This window comes from Passer montanus, unplaced genomic scaffold (genome assembly GCF_014805655.1).
Source record: "Passer montanus isolate IOZ18808 unplaced genomic scaffold, ASM1480565v1 scaffold26, whole genome shotgun sequence".
Classification (NCBI taxonomy): Eukaryota; Metazoa; Chordata; class Aves; order Passeriformes; family Passeridae; genus Passer; species Passer montanus.
This window is the reverse complement of record NW_024367261.1, coordinates 6,153,589-6,170,458: the sequence shown is the minus strand read 5'-3', so window position 1 is coordinate 6,170,458 and position 16,870 is coordinate 6,153,589. Positions and strand designations below refer to the sequence as shown.

Here is a 16,870-nt window from a genome sequence, read left to right as displayed (position 1 = left end):
GGCCAAAAGTTGATTTTTTTGTCCCGTTGTGGAAATGCAGTTGTACCTGTCCACTTGTATTTACTTCTTCATGCAAACATGGAGGCAATATCCAGTTTCTCTTAGTTCATTCAAGTAAACTTTGTGTACATTTTAAACATATCTTTGGACTTCATGCTGTGTTATTGGACAGACAACAAGATGAAGCTTTTAGCATCATTAAAGCACTGAGAAACATTCATTATTGTTGCCCCTTGGGCCCTTCTTTGGGATAAGTAACCCCATGCACCAAAAATAAACCATCACTTACTGAAGGGCAGCACTGGGCACCCAGTATAGCTCTGGAATGAACACTGCAGAGATGCACTTATGCTGTAGCATGACAAAAATCTTCTTTTTATTAAGAGATGGGTTTGGGAGCAGGTATAATCATGTTCATTTTAATACAAGAACACGGAATGCTGAACAGGATCTTCAGCTGTATTTGACACAGATCCAGTGACTGATGGGAAATGATGTGATATGTGTCCATGGAGATTTGTGGCCAGATGCAGTACAGATCCAGATTTCTAGCAGTGGTCTCTTAAGTTTAGGAACTGACCTTTTAACACCTAGAGCCCAGTTTTCATTAGGTCTGAATGCTCCTGGTTCAGAAGGAATTGAGTACTTCCCACTTTTGCTCTCCAAGAGAGACATCTGTGAAAGCTCTCAATGTAACATTAAAGGCCCCAAACCCCCAAGGTGTCTCTCAGTGGTTAAAGGCCCAAGAACAAACTGGTGATGAGTCCAGGGTGGGCAACTGCTCCTGTGTGGTACCTGCACTGCTACAGCCCTGAGCTCTCCCCTGGCTGCTGCCCCCACACCACAAGGGGTGCCCTTCTTGCCACCTGCCACAGCGCCAAGAAGAGACATGGGAAGAGCAGTGAAGCCTGGTAGCTGGTGATGTGCACCAACTGCATCACACAGAGGGAGCTCAGGAGACTGGATTTACAGATATCTTGATTAAGAAGAGTCAGATGTAGTCCAAGTCCTGTCTTTTTTCATTCTCCATAATTATTACTAGTATTATTTGTCATGCTTTCAATAAATCTTTTATAAAGTGACTTTAATGTTTCTTACAAAATTAAAAAACAAACCAAAGCAACACAAAAGCAAAAGCCAACACTGTAAAAAGATTCCTGCAAAAATGTTTCTCTGGAAGCTCTGTGAGCATAGCCAGTTGGTGCAAAATAGCTGCCTTCTGGAAAACAAAGCAACAGGGCTTTCCTGCTCCTAGCACTTCAGTGCAGGTAAGGCTTGACTCAGCCAGGCCGGGGTCTACTTAATGCACATGCTCAAGTATTCCCATGCAATGAAAAGCCAGGACACATGGAACACTGAACACAGCCTTTTAAAAAAAAATCATTGTTGTAAAGCTTTAATTTTAAGCTCTTAAGATGTCTAGAGCTTCTTTCTTGGTCCATTTGCTGCACCTACACAACCAAAGGAAGGGTGCCTGTAGCTCATGTTCTCCTTATCCAGTTTTTGTGTAAAGACTTCCAGCAAAAGCCTGGGCTACCAATCCACATCTAGATTTCTTAGATGTCTGGATTGGTGCTGAGACTGCCAGGCTGTGTTAACTTCTGCATGATTAATTTATATCAGTTTTGGTACGCCCACCAGGCACTTAAACTGGTGCAAGAGAGCTGCCTTCAGCTGCATTTCTTTAGCAGAGGGAGAACCTGACAGTTTCATTAACACAACAGTATTAATGAAAAAAAGATCTGCCACCCTCGTTACAACAGGCATTGTAGCAAAAACAGGCAAACAGAAGGAGGAAGAGGACAAGGAAAGAAACAGGACTAGCATAAGATGCATTAGTCATGGGTAAGATCACAAAACATGAAAAACGCTCAAATTTTAACATGCAAAGGATATTGGTACATTGCAATGCTGGTTATGGTTAAAGAGACTGTACAGCTCCTACATCTTTGTCCTTGAGGCTTTGTTAAAGTAAGACTTGCAACTTCAAGTTCATAAATAAAATGGAAATGACAGTAGTGCCATAAAAACGTAGGTAGAAAAATAGTGCAAAGCCAAGGGCTGGACACTTTAATCTGTCACAAGTACCCCAAAGCACTACCATTAGTGCTCTTCAAGAAAACACATACAGAAAACATTCTTTATTTATTATAAATGGCAGTTGCCTGCATTGCACTCTGTATTTAGAATGTACTGTCTACCGTTCTGCTTCCCTTCAAAGCTGAGGATAAAGAATAAATACAGCCTTTCACACTGGCGAGCACTGCCTGCCCTCCAGCCATCACTGGTAGCAAAGTCAGACAGTATTTATAAAAGAAATCAATTAAAAAGTAAAACAGTATCATTTAAGGCCTCTGTCCTTGCTAGTCTGCTCAACAGACTACATTTCTCAAAAGAAGAAATCCTGCCACTTTTGTTACAGTAACCAGAGAGCGAAGTTAAACAGAAAAAAGGTCACATTTACAGCTGCCAAGGAGGCAAAGTTCCTGAGGCTCGGCCAAACACCCCGCACAGGCAGCACTCACAGCAGCCTCGCAGCACTCCCCAGTGCCCCGCGCTGTGTGCTCGGAGAGGAGCAGCCGACACCACACTCGGGCTGAGCATCTCCTTCAAACCTTGCAGCCCTTATGGAAAGGGGTTTGGAATTACAACCAATTATACAGTGCAAACTTGAATCTCTTCCCACAGATATAGAATGCACAGACGGGAGTCCAGAACAAAAGCAGCACCGGCCCCGCTTATGAGGAGCACCATCCATTAAGGAAATAAACTCCAGGGAGTAGAGTCTGATCTCAGCTACTCCTGACTGAAGAGCTGCAGTAATTCCAGCTCTTCAGTGAGCTTTCAGTGAATTTATACAGGTGTAACTGATATCAGGGATTGAATTGGTTTGGTGGTGAGGCACCAAATTAAAATGAAGCACTTATTAACTGACAGCCTTCCAGATTTAGAGTAACTAAAAAATATCAGTAACAGAGTTTGTTAACCTTGAGCAGGCCAAAAGAAATACCCACCAATGGACTGAGGTCACATTTACACAGCATTTCTCAAGTATTCCCTTCAGCAGGTCCACAAGGTTTTGAAGGAGGGCTTGGCTTAGTCTGGTTTCAATAACTTTTTAACAGGGTTCTTGCTGCCACCCCATGTAAACTGTTGAAAAAAATACACTGATTGCCCATAGGTACTTGGTATATCTGCGCCCATGCTGCCACTTTGCACACACCCAACCAAGATCCCAACGCTCTGCACAAAATGGGAACTGTATCACAGTCTTTCTTACAATATTACCTTCACTGTGAAGTTTGCTACACCCATGGTATTGACAAAAGGCATGCCCAATGATTGGGAAATATGCATATTCCTAATATTTCATGGTAGATATGTCATGTTTGATGTGAAAAAAAAATAGCAGCTTTCTCAAGGTAGTCCAGACTCACAAAAGAGAACCCTATCTTAAATACAGTTTTGTTGGGTTTTTTACTCCTGTAGTTGAGATAAATGATAAAAATCAAATGGATTTCAATGTTGAAAGAAATGCCATGGCAGCCAATTGACAGGAAACTACCCAACAAATTTTCGCAATGGTTTGTTACGTTTAACTGGACACAAGCTATCAGACAGAAGAACCCAATCAGGCTTTTCCCTCTCCCTCTTTCACAAAAGACCCAAAACTTTCTGAGAAATCTGAGTGTCACCAAGAACCAACAGCAAGCACGACAGTAATGACTGAAGCTGCAAAGACAGAGTGATGCAGCAGGATCAAGTCATGTGCAGCTGCTGGAACATGGGAATGTTCTATCAGTCTTGAATGGTAGATCATATGGACTGAATGGTGTCCTGTTTTCCTGTTCAGGAAGCAAAAACCTACACTGTATGTACTGCACAATAATTTGGACTTGTTAGTGACAGAGTAGCCTGTGAAGAATAGGCACTTATCCCAAGAACTGGCAAAAAAAAGGGAGCATTATTTGGTAGGTATGGCACCAAAACACAACCATTGTGCTTTCTCACATACATATGCTGTACAGATGGAGACTCAAACAGACACAGAGTTTTAGATTGTCGTCAGGTTGGGTTTTTTCTTTTTGCTCCGGCAAGATTTGCAAATGCAACAGATGATGCACGGAGATGCCACAAGCAGCAAGGGGGAGGTCACCAACGCTATGATACCTAGTCCAACGAGGATCCCCACAACCTGAAAGACAGGGTGGTGAAAAATACATATTTAGATAGTGTGGAAAATGAAATATGCATGTCCATGCATAAACATAGCATAGGTCACCCAAAAAAAGCTGAAAATATGAAAATTATCATTTTGGTTCTTCTCTGAAGGCTAAAATCTCTTTGGTTCATGCATGCATGAGAGCTCTGCTCAGCTGGCTAGGAACACACCTGTGTTCTGTTCCACATCACTGAAGCCCGTGAGTGGCCCAGCTTGTTTCTGCAAGGGCCTCTGTCGTAATGCCGTAAGAAAATATCATTCTGAAAAACAAAAGGAGAAGCTGTAAGGGCAGGTTACGGAACTGCAGGAAGAAGTTCAAGACTAAAGTGGAAACACAACCTTCCTGGCACTGCTTTGAAACTGACAGCTGCCAGCAGACAAGTTCACCTGTCTTCCAAATAATTACCTAGAGTAACTTCTTGCAGTTTCAGAAATTGGCATATGTTTGGCACCTGAGCTATCATACAGCATCTTTCCTCCCCCACTTTTAAAAAGCATAAGCACATGAGTTTCACCTAATTGCACAAGTACCTGGTCTATAATTTGGTGATGATAAAGGGAACTGAAAACAACAGGCATTTCTGAAAACTAGCAATGTGAGGGATCATCTTCCTCAAGTGTTTTACCTTCTGTTCTCCTGCTGTACCTACTTCACCGTAATTCTCTTCTTAGACTTAACAGGAAAATATAAAAAGTACAAAAATCCTGTTTAATTTCTCTTTTACCATTAATACGTATTAAACTACCCATTGTTTTCTTCAGAAGGTGACTCATGCCCTGCATTACCCTCCCTAAACCACTGTACTGTAACCTGATGCTGCTTCCCCTTTCATTTTTTAGCTCTGCTCTCTGGCTTTGCAGGTACTACCTTCATCTGCGCCTGGAGCTCCTGTAACCCCTACACATTCAGAAGAACTACATTTGAATCACACAGCTACAGTTTCTTTCTCTCTCCCTTTGAACTGGCAAAAACTCAATAAGGGCATGTCTGTGAGTCTGCAAGAATGCGACACTCTTCTGGTTCAGCACAGTGTTAAGCAATCACTGTGTACTGCTTGTACTCTGTGAGGCAAGCCCTAAGACTCACGTTGAAAAAGCACGTTCACCCACACAGAAAGGGGACATAACACTAAGGGAAACCTGTTTAGCATGCTGAGTAAAGGATGAAGACTGAGGAAGTCTCATTGTTTGCTGGCTGTGGAGTACAGAAAAGACAAGAAAAGCCATGCAGCACATAACATTTTATTTCAAGTGCTGGTAAAGTCCTTTTCATGCTCCCACAGCTGTTACTGATGACTGTGCCAAAAGGGCAAGCTGCCATACATACAAGCGCATTACCTCCAGGACTCTTCATGCTGCTAGAATACTTGAAGTCCACACAAGTTGAGACTGGTTTGCCACCTTTGAGAAGTAACTAGCAACCTAGCAACACACACTTCACAATCTGCTTTCATGATCCAACATTTTTATCCTCAAGCCTAATAGCCAATCATTCTCTTCAGCAAACACGGCACTAGAGATGGACTAGTAGAGGAGACCTAGTCCTCCCTAGCCACCATACCATGGAACAACCCCCTTCACCCAGTACCATACCATTTTTTAGACAGGCTATGTCCTCTGCTGTTGAAACAGGTGGAAGACATCTATTTCCCTCACACTCAACCAAACTGTTTTTAGGAAGAGGGAATTGGAGCAAGGTATTGCTGGAAGAAACCTCCAGAAAGCACCACATTAGTCCCATTTCCCTCAAAGAACTAACACGGGACCCACAGACATGGCCATAACTGTTTATGGACGAAATAAAAAGAACTATACTGATATAAATAAAAGGACTGGGTGAAAGAAGAGAAAGCAACTGAGTCAGAAGCTGAATTGAGCCAAGAAATTCGCTTGGACAGCAATGAACTAACAAAGAGCTTGCACAGGGCCTCAGACTAACCCTTAACCCCATTATTCTTTATCCTGGTGGTTTTTTGTGGCACTTACATCCAAGTTCTGTAGACAATACCAGCAAAATGTGTGCTTGCAGTTCTTGCACATCATCTGAGCACAGCCCTCATTTCGCTCAATATAAATTCGACAAACTGGGCATTGCTTAATTGATGCCTCAGTCTCTGCTCCAATAAGGAATCTAGAAAAGTAAGGGAACATTAGAGTGAGATGTGAACATAATTGTTGGTATTCAGGTCCATTGCCTGATGTGTATTGTGCTTATTTTTCAGAGCATCTAATGTTGTTGTCCTAACACACACACTGTGTGAAGCTTCTTGTATTCAGTACAATACACTGCAGCATACTCTCTACTAGGTGTAAGACTATTAGTATCACATAAAAGTGAAAATCCCTTGCTTTGTTCCTTTATGCTATATAAAACCAGCACTTACTACACCCACAATTAATTACCTATAGCATTAAAACTTAGGACTTTGTTACAGAGACCTTGCACAATTCATTTAACAGGACTGGATTATGCAACTCATAATCCTTGTCTGAATCCTCCTTGTCTGAATAAAATAGGCTTAAACTTCACCACAGCCAGAGATCACACCTAGAGAAGAAAAATCATAGCAAGAGCTTTTTGGCAACTCCTATTCCATGGAGTCTCTAGCAAGCAGAATCCTCTAGGTTTTAAGTCTTTCATTTGTTGAAAAAAAAATGACAGAAAACTTTGAAAACATGATTCAACATAACCTAATTCTGAAAACAAAGATGGATAGCCAAAGACATGACATAATTTAAACACAAAAGCCTCTCTTCTATAGATTAATGATTTTTACAACCTGATCTGTAGGTTGTCTGCAGTTAAGGAAAATGAGTAAAATAAGGCTTCTCACTCCAAGTGCAATTTACACTGTGTAGGAGTTAAGGTTTTTCTATGCACAGATTCTGTACATATTAAGCAGGGGTGATTTCTTAACCACAGTATAAACAAACTTTGGATCCTGCAATATTGGTATATTGTATTTTTGGTATGGGCACAGGTCATAATTCTAGCATGTGAACAAAGCCTTTAAGCAGATTTAAAGTCCTGGAGGGCTTCACCTTTACAAGTGTCAGTTGCAACCCAAGCTTGACAAGTACACAGATAATATTAAGTATTAAAAACCAAAATTTAGCATTTAAAGTAATATTTAGACTGGAATTGTATTTAGGAAACACCAGGAGATATGGACAGTCTTCAAGCTGAAGCTGTGGACCTAGAAGGAAGTTGTTCCATGAACCTGATGTGAGGCCCTGTGATGAAAAGAACCAAAAGACCATCGTGGATGCCCATCTTACCCCTGCTCGGTCGGTACCGGGGTTGTTTGCTTTTCCTGGCACTGGTGCTGCCCGTGCCATGGCTCCTTGCAGAAGGAGCAGAAGATCAGGTGGCAGGCAGGGCACTCCACTGGCACTGGTGCTCCCGACTCGCTTGGTGTGATGTGGCACACTGTTTGGCAGTCGGCTGTGGGGCACCATGTTCTCTGGGGGTCCAAGTGGACTTCTGAAACGCAACAGAGAGAAATAAAACTCTTTATACAGTCCCCTTCTTGTTGCAGTGACATATATCTAGGTATACAGCATCCAATTCTTCACAAGGGTATGGAAGCCAAAGCACTCCACACCCAGCCCATGGGCATTTGGGCCTGATCTTCTTTAGGCAGGTCTGCATTTGTCCTCTGCTAAGCAGTTGCAATGAAAGCATTGCAATAATAGAAATACACTACACAGAATGTGTTCCTTGCCTTTTTATAGGGAGGTTCAAAATACAAACCTAACTGCTGCTTGCTGAGAAGCACGTGTCTTTTGTAGCACTAGGCCACTCCATGTCTTTGACATGTGCAAGCCATGCAGTAACTTCCATGTAAACAGCAGAAGGACTGTAATTAAATTAATGGCAAGTCACTTTCCATGCCTTATTTACTCTCCTCTATCTATAAACTGCAGTTAATATTTACTGTATCATACCATTACTCTTTGTCTGGTATCAGATTATTACAAGAGTCAAGATTTAGGGTGTAGACACTGAGTTACAGTCATCATCACATGGCAGAGAATGATAAATGTTGATCCTCTCTCTCACTTCCCAATCTTTATTCAAGGAATTTGCAACAAAATCCCAGCTGGGACACATTCACTGCTGGTCATTTGCTGCTCAATTGCATGAGGTGCAGCTGAACACTGACACCCTGCAGAGCCTCCCCAGAAAAGGGCTGTCATGCCTGCAGGAGCTACTTTATGCCTCCTCCTTCCCTGGGAGCTCTCTGGTACCAGCACTGAAAATAAATACATGGAAGGGATGTCTCTGAAGTCAATGGAAATCCTGACTGTGAGATGGCAAAAGGCATTACAAGGTACCTCCAGCAGATAAAAATAGTTGTCCCACTTGAAACAAAAAGCTGCAAAAGGACCTCATACATATGTTCTCTGGAAAATTTTGCTGAAAGCACATATGGATGTTCGTCTTCTCTGCTGGCTGCAGGACACACAGGTACACAGTGCTCTGACTTCGGGTAATTTCTGAGTCTGTATCAGAGAGCTCCAACAGATGTACAGAAATTCTATTTCCATGCAAAGCCTGTCACCCAAAATTTAGACAGTGACAGCAAAACACCTGTACCATCTACCTTCAGCCATTTCATGGATCTAGTTGCATTGTTTTCTCTTACTGTCTTGCACACACTTTCTTTGCCTCCCAAAACAAACATTTTGCTTTCTACTGAATGGAAGCAAAAACAAATTAGTTCTCAGCTTCATTAGTAGGAAGAAGAGAGCCACAGCAAATCAAGTAACTTTTCATATTTACATACTTTTAAAAGGTAATGTATTGAGAAATTTTTATTTGTCCAGGTTCCTTTGGTGTCTCTTAAAAGAAACCTTGAACTGAATAAGATTATGGCCTAGTACTTGCTATTGCATTTAATCCTTCACACAATAGGGTTCTGAATGTTTTCTGTTGAAAATTCACCTTTGGAAACCTAAATTCCCCTATCCTGTGTTTGGGTGAAAGACAGAATGTCTGGTTTTGACATCATTGGGAGGAGAGGAGTGGGGTTGTAAACCTGTTTTTTACAAATTTGTTGCAGCAAGATGTAATGCAAGAGATGAAAGTCTCTCCTCTCCCACTTCCTCCATTTCACAAAGAACCCACAGATGTTGTTTTGCAATCCATGCTGTCTCATACTGTTTGGTTTACCATGGAGTACAAGCAAAACCAGAAAAAACTGAAAAGGCACAGGCAAAAAAGGGAAAGAGGCTATCATCCTGCTCCGGCAAGTTGCTCCATCTCTTGGTTAGGGCCATTTCTCTCCTGAGCTTTTCCGCTGGTTCCCTACATCCTGTTCTGCCACAGCTCCCTCAACTCTCAGGAGAAAAGCCTTCCCAAACAGCGCCAGTTTTGGGCAGGGATCTCGCCAGTTTTCATAAAACATGCAACCAAGCAGGTGAGATGTAGGTGGCAGACAGGGGGAATGCAGCACCCTGAAGAAAATAATTTTTGGCTCAGAAGAGGTACTCACTGAAAGGGTAAGACTGTGACTGTGTTTCACAAAAATCTCCATTTAAAACAGACTACTTTTGAGTCAGGCATAAAATGGAGATTCTCTTCATCTACCCCTCAGCCTACTGACAAACATAATGCATGTGCCCTAACCACTTACCATTCCTCTATTTCTGTACTTCTGTTGACTACATCAACCCCATCCTAAACGACATAGAGTAATTCCTGTTTTTCTAATAAATATGTTTCACAGAAGCTCTGTGGCTTGGCTGTGACTGGCTGCAGAGAAGTTACAGACATGCAAAAAAATCTTGTTTTTAAAAACACATTTGCATTCAAAGAACACAAAACCCTCAAGAGAATAGCATATTATCAGTGTATCTATTATTAAATTTAACAATTGTCTATAGATACACCATTCTATACCAATAACTTCTCACTGTGTTTTCACACAATATTATTGGCCCATTAAAAAAAGAAAGCAATGAAAATGAGAAGAAATAGATTCTATTAACATAGCTAGCACAGATGGGGATGGGGGAAACAGCTGTTGGATGTATAAGTCCTTCTTGGGGCGTTCCAAATTTTCCTCAAAATTAATCTCAAAATGGAAAATGTCTGGAAGGGCTCCACCAATCACTTGAAGATCAGGAAGGAGTCTCTGGACAGATTCTGGGTCAGAATTCATCCCCAGGAGATGCCATGAGTGAGGTCAATTGCTAGTTTCAGAAAAAGAGTGTTAGACCAGGGCCGGCAGGCTTGGCCAGGTAAGGCTCAGCTCTGAGAACGGAGCTCCAGGCCAGCAGAAGCCAATAAGCCAAGTCCCACTGACGAGCACAGAAAGGTCACCCTTGGGGACAGCACTAAATCCAGGACAGGCAAAAGGTCTTGGCTAAGGCTGGGATTAGTGCTGGGTGTCCAGGTCAGAGCTTCAGCTAGCAGGAATTGTTGCTCCCAGACATCAGTAAGCTGGATTTATTGCTGGGGCCAAAAGGCAAGGCAAAAGGGCTATGTCTAAGTCTGCTGCCTGGACACCAGTTTTATCATAAAGCAGCAAGGACAGATCTTAGAATCATAATGAAGTGAGATAGCAGTGGTAGAAGAGGATTTGTCAGACTTAGGCAAGAAAGAAAAGGAAACGAGGATTTAAAAACTAGACAGTTTCAGACTTCTCTGTGTGGGAGGCAGTAAAAAAAGTAACAGTGAGTTGGACAAAAGATCATGAGTTCAGCTTTGGCTAGTTATAGAGGAAGAGATACCAGGAAACCAATAGTTTCAGAGTCTTCAGTTAAAAAAGGTTTTACATAAAACAGATTAATGTATTGCAAGAAAGTCTCTTTTTCTTAGCCCTTTAATATGGTGATTTAACAAGCTCTGATTTCCACTGTCTAGGACTGTAGACAAGCCACTAATTAGCTTATGAACTGGAGAGACTTTGTAAGAAATTAAGAATAAACAAGAAGGTGGTAAAACAGGAGAAAGAAATAAAAAATAAGCCAAGGTTTGGGATTTTTTTTTCTTTTTTTTTTTGACCTGAGTGCCTGAAAATCATAGCTACAATCTGCACTTGCCCATAAACTCTGGGGCATATTTGAGTATTTTGCAGTTTTTCTACTTTGTGGTCATTATTCACAAGGATTCATGTCAGATGAGATTCTGTAAAAACCTATGCATGCTTCTATCTGAACAACTTTTCAAGTGCATTACTTTGCCTAATTTTTATAGTCCTCTGCATTGCCTTACACAATCCACTGCATCTAAGCAGGCATGCAGAGCAAGAATATAAATACAAGGAAAGTTTAAGAACAGGCAGAGTGGGGCCGTGTCTGGGACACACCAGTCTGCACGCTACCATGCACTGAGTTCTTTGAAAAACACTGCACCTTCCAGCTGAAACTTTCGAGCTGGTGACAGTCTTTAAAAATAGGAAGGGGGTCTCATCTTTCTGACTAGCAAGTTTCTTGTTCAGCCTTGTCAAGGAACCATCTCTTGATGCAGAAGGGTGACCTCTGGGCACAGGAAAGCTTGGCCTCAGTGAGACCTTCAGTTTTAAACTTCTTTACAAAGTAGGCCTTCCTCAGGAATGAGGGGACCTACTATTCCTTGGGAAGAAAACCTCTACTAGATGAACACACATGAGGCTTCTACAGAAGCAAAGCTATTTTGCAGAGATGCTTGCAAAAATTCACATTGCATTTCAGAGCATGTGTACCCTACAAGCTCTGAAGAACCCTATGGATGTGTAAAAGGACTGTGTGCCCTGGCCAGCAACAGCCTCTAGCACCTTGACAAGGTCTAGCAGTACAACCAGCTCAAGGACCAAGATGAACATGCCATTGGAAGAACAACAGAGCCCCAGGCACAGTCTGAGAGTGCTGCCCACAAGCTTGAGTAGAAGTCTGGTAATTCATTAAGATGCTGCTTTTTTGATTCTGCAAAACAGAATTTCGAACAGAATTTCTGTCTGTGGAGCACAGTCAGACCTAGTGACTGCTCTTGAACTATTTCAAAGCAAAGACATCTTCTCTGTTCCTTAACTCACTTAACAGGCTCCATCTCTGCCACATATAACAGTGCTGCCTCCACTGACAAAAGAGAAAGTAATAGAGACAAAAAGCTTCACACCTCGTTCAAACTTCAACCTCTTGTATAACTCAAACTGGTCAACAGGAACCAAAGAGGCAATCTGAAATGAGAAATACACAAAATAAGCATTAGAAATACAAACTTTAAAAAGTTAGTAAGTACTCTGTTCTACACACCTGCTTTTCTGATCTGTTTGTTCCAGCTTGCTTTCAGCACCATATTCTTCCACACCCTGACTTCTTCTCCAAAACTTAAAAAAGTAGTTCTTAACCTCCCCTATTTCAGCCACACAACCCAGTAGTTCAGCCCATGTCTGTCTTTCCACGCACACTAAAACCTTCTCTGTGGATTCCATATTTACTTCAGGCTTCCCAATTTTATTTCATGTTGGTTTAGTGTACCAAAGGGTGACAGGTTGCCAGCCCTGGAGACTGCAGCATGCTCATGTACAAGAATACAGCTAAAATGAATGGTTCTTCATTCATGTCTCCCAGTGTTAATGGCAGGGCCACTTAGCTCTCAGGAACTGAAAGCCAGTCTGGTTTCCATTTTTTATTCATTTCATGGGGTTTGGGCCAAGACAGCTAATGCCGTTGCTGTTGGAATTTGCCTTAGACACGGAGCAGCCTATTGGGAACCCGACTGAAGTTAACAAGTTTAGTTGGCACAGACAAACAGGCTTTGCTGATACATTTTACACATTACCGTAATTAAACCAGCAGCCTAAAAGGCTAAATACTCTAATCTCCAATTAACAGTCTACGTAAGAAGACCAAGTGCCCTATTTAAAACTAATACGCAAACCTGCATACAGGGTATGGAGGGGTTTAAAAGGAACTTCACAGGCACTTCAGGAGTCACGTGTTTGTCAGATTCAGAATGTGGGACTATGCTCTTTATCTGATCCATTAGTAATATTGTACTAGCACTGGAAATAGTTTTGTCTTTTACTGAAAATAAACCTAGACTAATGTAAGACCTGATCATTCGAAGCACTGTGAGACAGTGTACAACTGACAGCTTCAAAGTGACAGGCTTCCAAATCTCACATCCAGTATCCAACCACAGTCCTTCAGATTATTGTAAAGGGCAAAATTTGCCCTCAGTGAAGTAGACACTGGCCCTTGATGTCCTTCTCAGTTGTAGGGTTTAGCACCCATGAGAAGAGATATGATGACAAAAACCCAATATATATTCAATATCATGCTGTGAATAAGTTTTCTTTCACAGATGGAAAAAGAAGTATTATAAAATATGAAATTGCTTTATTTATATCTCAAATCAATTGGACTTGATTGTACACAACTGTATTTTGTAGCAGATACTTGGCTCATTTATTTAACTGAAGCCAATACAAAAATTAATCCAAATTATGTCAAGACTTAATAATTTAAAGATTCACATGGTTGTAATTAATTAATATTTAAGATTAATATGACTGTAAGACACAGAGATTTTTCTGGGAAACTCTTCACCTGTTCATCAGAAGTCAGCTGAAATACTCTTGGAAAACACACCAAAAAAAAAAAATCAAATGGGCCAAAAGAGTTTAGCAATTTCAGCAATGACATTTCAGTTTTGCCCACTCCTCCCCAGGGCAGCTTCACATATAAATAGTTTGGAAAATGAAAAGAGTCATCTGCATTTCTCTAGCTGAATGAGCACTGGCAACAACTTTAAATTTTCCTTCATTACAACTAAATTAAAACAGTGAGTCTCAATGCTGTAAGAGCCACTTGAGTGGATTGTTTAGTTGGCTGGGGTTCTTCTGTACTTGCTTTTACTTCTAACATACAGTTTTTTCAAGAGCAGTTCTATTGAGCCCAGAATTTCCCATGTATTAAAAATCAGCCTTTTTGATTACAGTGGGAGCAGAGTTATGCATCTTAACACAGATTTCAATAGGAAGCAGAGGCAGTGCTGAACACTTCCCATTCTCCTGGGGAAAACTTGAGCATACCATGCCAGCTTTCCCCACTGGCTTCACTCAGCTCCACTCTTTTTCTTACGTATCCTCTTCACAGCTCAGCTTCTCCCTCCCTGCGTGCAGCCCATCACCTGTGCCACTGACTCCCATAAGCTTGGAAAGACCAGGTCCTGATGGCACCTACACACAGGTCAGCCTGAGAGGTGCTGAGCCCAAGCCTCTCACAGATTCAGTCTCTTCAGGCATGAGGATAATAATGCACAAATTCCTGCTGCCTGAATTCAGTGCCATGTGAAAGCTGTATGTGCAAACTTAATTGAGGAAAAAACCAAACAAACATGAATATCAGGTCCCTATAAAAAACAGCAAATCCTTTCCTCAGGGAACTTTTAATCTCATTTACACCTAATTGAGAAGGACAGCAGTAAATACATTAAGGGGATTAGGTGTTTATCGCCTCCTACTTGGCACTGGTCTAAATGTTCATTTCCAAAAAACTTCTCAAGCCCCATCTGGGTGTCTGTCCACCCCAAACACCTCTTCTCTCATGAGTGCAATCACTCATGTCTCTGGGCTGGTCAGGGCATGGAAATCTGGGGAGGCAGCAAACCAGCAATCCAGCAGACAGCAAAGAGCCAAAAGAGGAAGACCATGAGAATACCACAAAGCAGGCTTTTCTTATTCTATGTCATGAAATTATTCAGTGTAGGAAGAAATGCTAGATGACAGTTTGGTGAACTTGTATTTTTAGTTTTAATACTGAGGGTTTTAATTAAAAAAATACAGGCAAGAACGCTCCTCTCCTGAAAATATCTTGATCTGAGACTTATCAGGCTGTAAGGAGTTGAAATAAGTTTTCTGATCTTCCATAACCTGTAAGCAATATCTGCAGTTAAAACCCTCCTGCTACACAGCACAAGAACACATAAGAGCTATTGCTAAGAACAGCAGCATTCACCTGAAGGATAAATATTGATTTACAGAAGTAAAATTCTAAAGGCTTACTACCACAAAGGGCTCCAACTGGATCCTTGTCAAGCATCCAAAAAGATCATATCATGAAATGTGTCACAATAACCAGGGTCCCTGCTAATACATGAGACAAAAGAGCAAAGAAAGCAAAGGGTTCAAAATAATTTGGTTCAGTGTACACAGCAACAAACTTTTCCAGGCAGTGCAGTAACCAGGACCCAAGGAAGAACAACTCCCCTGTTTTTAAATACTGGCTACCACAGTGGAAAGGGAAAATCACTACTCCACCTATTCTCAGACTTTCAAGGGACATGCAAAGAGGCAATCAAGCAAATTGAATAGATCTTACTTCCTTTCACACCCATATGAATCAAACTTTGATAATGCCAAGGGAGGGAAGTTCAGCAGGACAAAAGCTGCTCCCTTTCTCACTTCAGCAGACAGGCAGCAAGGGCAGATCCTACACCGGCAGAAGAATTTACAAAGGGTGGCATTGCCCACCTCTGCCAAAGCCCCACTCACAGAGGCACTGTCTTCTTGTGCAAGCAGTAAAACGGTTCTAACAGGGTCTCTGGTTTGGTTTTGAAAGGGATATGGGAGCTCAGTCTCTGTGTTGCTAGAAATTACACCCACAACTTTCTTTGTCAAGCTACCATGCTCACTAGAGTCATAATGAAATACTAAATTATTCATGTTCTCCATTAAAGAGCTCTTCTCTTATTTAGAGACAAATAAAAACAAAATTAAGGCTCTCTCACTTGCTCCCCTAGGTTTTATTTAAAAACAAGTAAATAAGAACAAAAATTTTTATTTTGACCCTGAAAAAGATAGGTCAGCCTGCAACATTTTCTCACATTCCTTCTCATTTTACCATTTCAGTCTCTTCTGCAGCAAAACATAAACCAATTTTGAAATTAAAAATAAATCTGATATTTTAGACTGAGTCCCAGTGGGATTTTGTATTTGGCTAGGTATGGAATATAATGCAATTAAGAATTCTAAGATCTGGGTTGCTGTCCTATTTCAGCATTGCATTACAAAGTGCTGACAAACCTCTGTCAGGTCAGCACTGGTGTGGATCACGGATTTAGACAGACAGAGGGACAAGGAGCAGGATCTGTGCTGCGTGCAAAGGGGTAATTCTGGACAAACTTAAGAACCCAAATCAGTGCCTCCTTTACCGACTGCTGCACAGTTTTAATCCAAATCAGATTATGTATACATGGATCACTGCATAGATGTTATAAACCCCAGAACAATACAGGAATCAGAAACAGCAAAGCACAATGCCCTAGATATTATCCAAGTATTACAGTAGAAATCCCTGTATGCAGTGGAGATTTACCCTGATTCATAGTTTACACTGGTGACTGCATTCACACCAAGCACAATAATTTCAAACCATGATAAATTACCCCTTATTTAGATTAGGGATATTAACTGGTCCAATTAAATCAATGGAGCATGTTCCCAAGAGAGACAGGAATATTCTAGACAGAAGAAGTCTGCGTATTTAAAGAGAATTGTATTAACATAAGATGTTCCTTCTACCTTCTGCTTCCAGGAAGGAATCCAAGTAGTCTTTGTTTATTGTGCCACTGGAGCTTGAAAGGGCAAACATTTTGTTTAGCAAGACTGCTTTTGAACTTCCCCTGTTTTGTGTAACCAGCTATATGAAAGAGAC

At 41.3% G+C, this 16,870-nt stretch overlaps 1 protein-coding gene across 3 annotated transcripts in view; it reads right to left on the bottom strand.

Annotated features, from left to right (window-relative positions):
- Positions 1 to 998: 998 nt before the first annotated feature.
- The window catches only part of RNF144B (ring finger protein 144B), an 85,946-nt gene continuing 70,074 nt past the window's right edge, over positions 999 to 16,870 (bottom strand). For all 3 annotated transcript variants that reach the window (XM_039712050.1, XM_039712049.1, XM_039712048.1), the window contains 5 exons: positions 12,327 to 12,387; positions 7,502 to 7,706; positions 6,209 to 6,353; positions 4,393 to 4,482; positions 999 to 4,195 (listed from right to left, as the gene is read on the bottom strand). In XM_039712050.1, the coding sequence (XP_039567984.1) occupies positions 4,055 to 4,195; positions 4,393 to 4,482; positions 6,209 to 6,353; positions 7,502 to 7,706; positions 12,327 to 12,387 (642 nt within the window). In that variant the 3' untranslated portion in view covers positions 999 to 4,054. The remainder of the gene's footprint in view (positions 4,196 to 4,392; positions 4,483 to 6,208; positions 6,354 to 7,501; positions 7,707 to 12,326; positions 12,388 to 16,870) is intronic.